Source organism: Etheostoma spectabile, chromosome 10 (genome assembly GCF_008692095.1).
Source record: "Etheostoma spectabile isolate EspeVRDwgs_2016 chromosome 10, UIUC_Espe_1.0, whole genome shotgun sequence".
In the NCBI taxonomy this organism is placed as follows: Eukaryota; Metazoa; Chordata; class Actinopteri; order Perciformes; family Percidae; genus Etheostoma; species Etheostoma spectabile.
The window spans coordinates 30,212,783-30,215,004 of record NC_045742.1 but is presented as its reverse complement, the minus strand read 5'-3'; the positions used below and the strand labels follow the sequence as shown (position 1 = coordinate 30,215,004).

The 2,222-nt window shown below is 39.1% G+C and overlaps 1 protein-coding gene and 1 long non-coding RNA gene across 2 annotated transcripts in view; both read left to right on the top strand.

Moving 5' to 3' along the window:
• The window catches only part of tctn1 (tectonic family member 1), a 14,933-nt gene that overhangs the window by 3,997 nt on the left and 8,714 nt on the right, over positions 1 to 2,222 (top strand). The window contains exon 7 of the mRNA XM_032528303.1: positions 404 to 424. Coding sequence (XP_032384194.1) covers positions 404 to 424 — 21 coding nt within the window. The remainder of the gene's footprint in view (positions 1 to 403; positions 425 to 2,222) is intronic.
• On the top strand, positions 969 to 1,996 carry LOC116697010 (uncharacterized). The gene is made up of 2 exons (XR_004333890.1): positions 969 to 1,273; positions 1,762 to 1,996. It is a non-coding gene; the product is annotated as an uncharacterized LOC116697010 (long non-coding RNA).

Here is a 2,222-nt window from a genome sequence, read left to right as displayed (position 1 = left end):
TGGCACCATCAGTAGCTGCAATTCCACACACTTGTCATTCAACGTCAATGACATCCCATGCTGTTTTGCGGTCAAATTGGTACATGGAATAGATTTGATACATTTTAAGGTGTTTCAATTCATTTTCATTAATCTCACACAACATTCAAGCTAAAATTTCCAAAAAAAGATCTGCTAGTCATAAGAGTCATGCCATTGCCGTCTACCTACAAATGATTTATATTGCACAAGTTGTAATAGTGCTTATGTGTCAGCTGATAGCAACATATCAAGCTACAATAAGACAACAAAGAAATCGCTACATCGCTATGATGATGCAGATGCACGTAAATGCCAGACGCTGATGTTTATATTGGTAATGCTTATTGGTGATGTTAATTCAAAGATCTTTTCCACTCCACAGGGGAAGAATGAAGACGCAGCAGTAAGTATGGCTCCCTTTTATTTAAAGTTGATTGACAGAAAAGTAAATAAATTGTTTAAGCCAGGGGTCCGTTTCAGAAAGCAGGTTTGGTGACAACTCTGAGATTGTTAACCCTGAGATGAGGGAAACTCTGGGTTTTCTGTTTCAGAAAGAGAGGTAACTTAACATCAGAGTCAGTTACTATGACAACTAAGCCTGTGAACCAGATTTTTTTTCTCAAAACATGGCATTTCCTTGTGTCGAGGATCCCGTTGATGAAGAAGCTGTATTACTTCTCAAACCAGTAAGAGTCATTGCAAAAGAGTTCCACAAAATTGCAGGTGAATGCTAAACCCTTTGAAATAAAAGATTAGAATCATAATTCTACTTGTACAATAATAGTACATTTATGCCTGCAGGATTGCACCTAAATGAAATAGATTATAGTTCAATACCATTTCACCAGTAATATTATAATTATGATTAATTACAATATTAATACACTATATTGGAACTGTGTTGCTTTTTTAACAAAAAATATGTTCAAACTCGCTGCATGTGTGCATGAGTATTTCCGCTCAAATCAGCTGTTCTGGAACCAACAATTCAGAGTTTTCCATCCCAGGGTAAATCAACTCAGAGTTCAGGGTTAGACTCAGAGTAGGATAAACCTTCTTCCTGAAACAGACCCCTGGTCAGAATCAGGATAACAAACTTCTTGAAACACATGGAATACAGAAAAAATGTAAGTATATACTGTTTGTGTTCTAGTCTCTCCATGATGTCCTCACACTACTTGACATTAGTTGTAGTTAGATAGTTGTCTTTATCGTCTGCTGACACAGCAGAGACTCCAAATCCCAAAATGGCGTGGATTGTGGTTGTGAGGAAGTTTTGGGACAAAATAACTAAGGAGCTGCACCAAACGTCTGTGTTAAACCCGCTCACACGCCATCACATGGCCTGCCTAACCCGGACATTTAGCAAGACACTGACGTTCCTTTTGACAGGCCTCTAAGACATTTCACACACACGCAGTGCAACAAGTTGAGGTTAAGTGCTGCAACGTGAGCACAGGAGACTTTTCTCTAGCCACTTTATGAGTTATGCGACGCAGCAGTAAGTATGCACATCATTTTGTGTAACTCTGAAACAATCCGTCAAGCAATACGTTGATTGACAGAAGCTGTATTATTTGTCCAAGTCAACATAGAATCCGGTTAAATGCCACAACGTCATATGAGACTTCTTGAAACATGAAAGTAATTCACAGTATTTGAGATTGTGGTTGTCTTTATCTGTCAGCGGACACACTTATGGTTTTAGTTCCCGGTAGAGACTCCAAATCCCATAAAGAGCTCCCAGCTCAGGGCCGTTTGGTCTGGGGAAGTTTAGTCACGTACGTGCAGTGCAACAGGTTGAGGCTGTCTGCTGCAATGTGAGCACAGGAAACAGTTCTCTGTTACCAAGAAGAAGGAAGTCTTCAGGTATTGTCACATTTGCGTTGACGCCACACTTTACATCACCGCACACTATTGAGCCAAGCCGCACTGGTAGCGGTGAAGATGTTTTTTTACCTGAAAATTAAAAAAACGTGTCACACACTGTGGCTCCATGTGCATATCTTTTTTTTTTTTTTATCCAATGATGTTTCAGCCTCAGGCCTTCTTTAAATCAATAATCAAAGACTTGACACAGCTACAGGATATATATATATAGGCCACACCCTTCTTACATATCTGATGTTGATTAGGTAATCATTTAGCTTTTATTTATTAGACTTAGACTTAGCTTTATTAATCCCTTTGGGATGACTCCC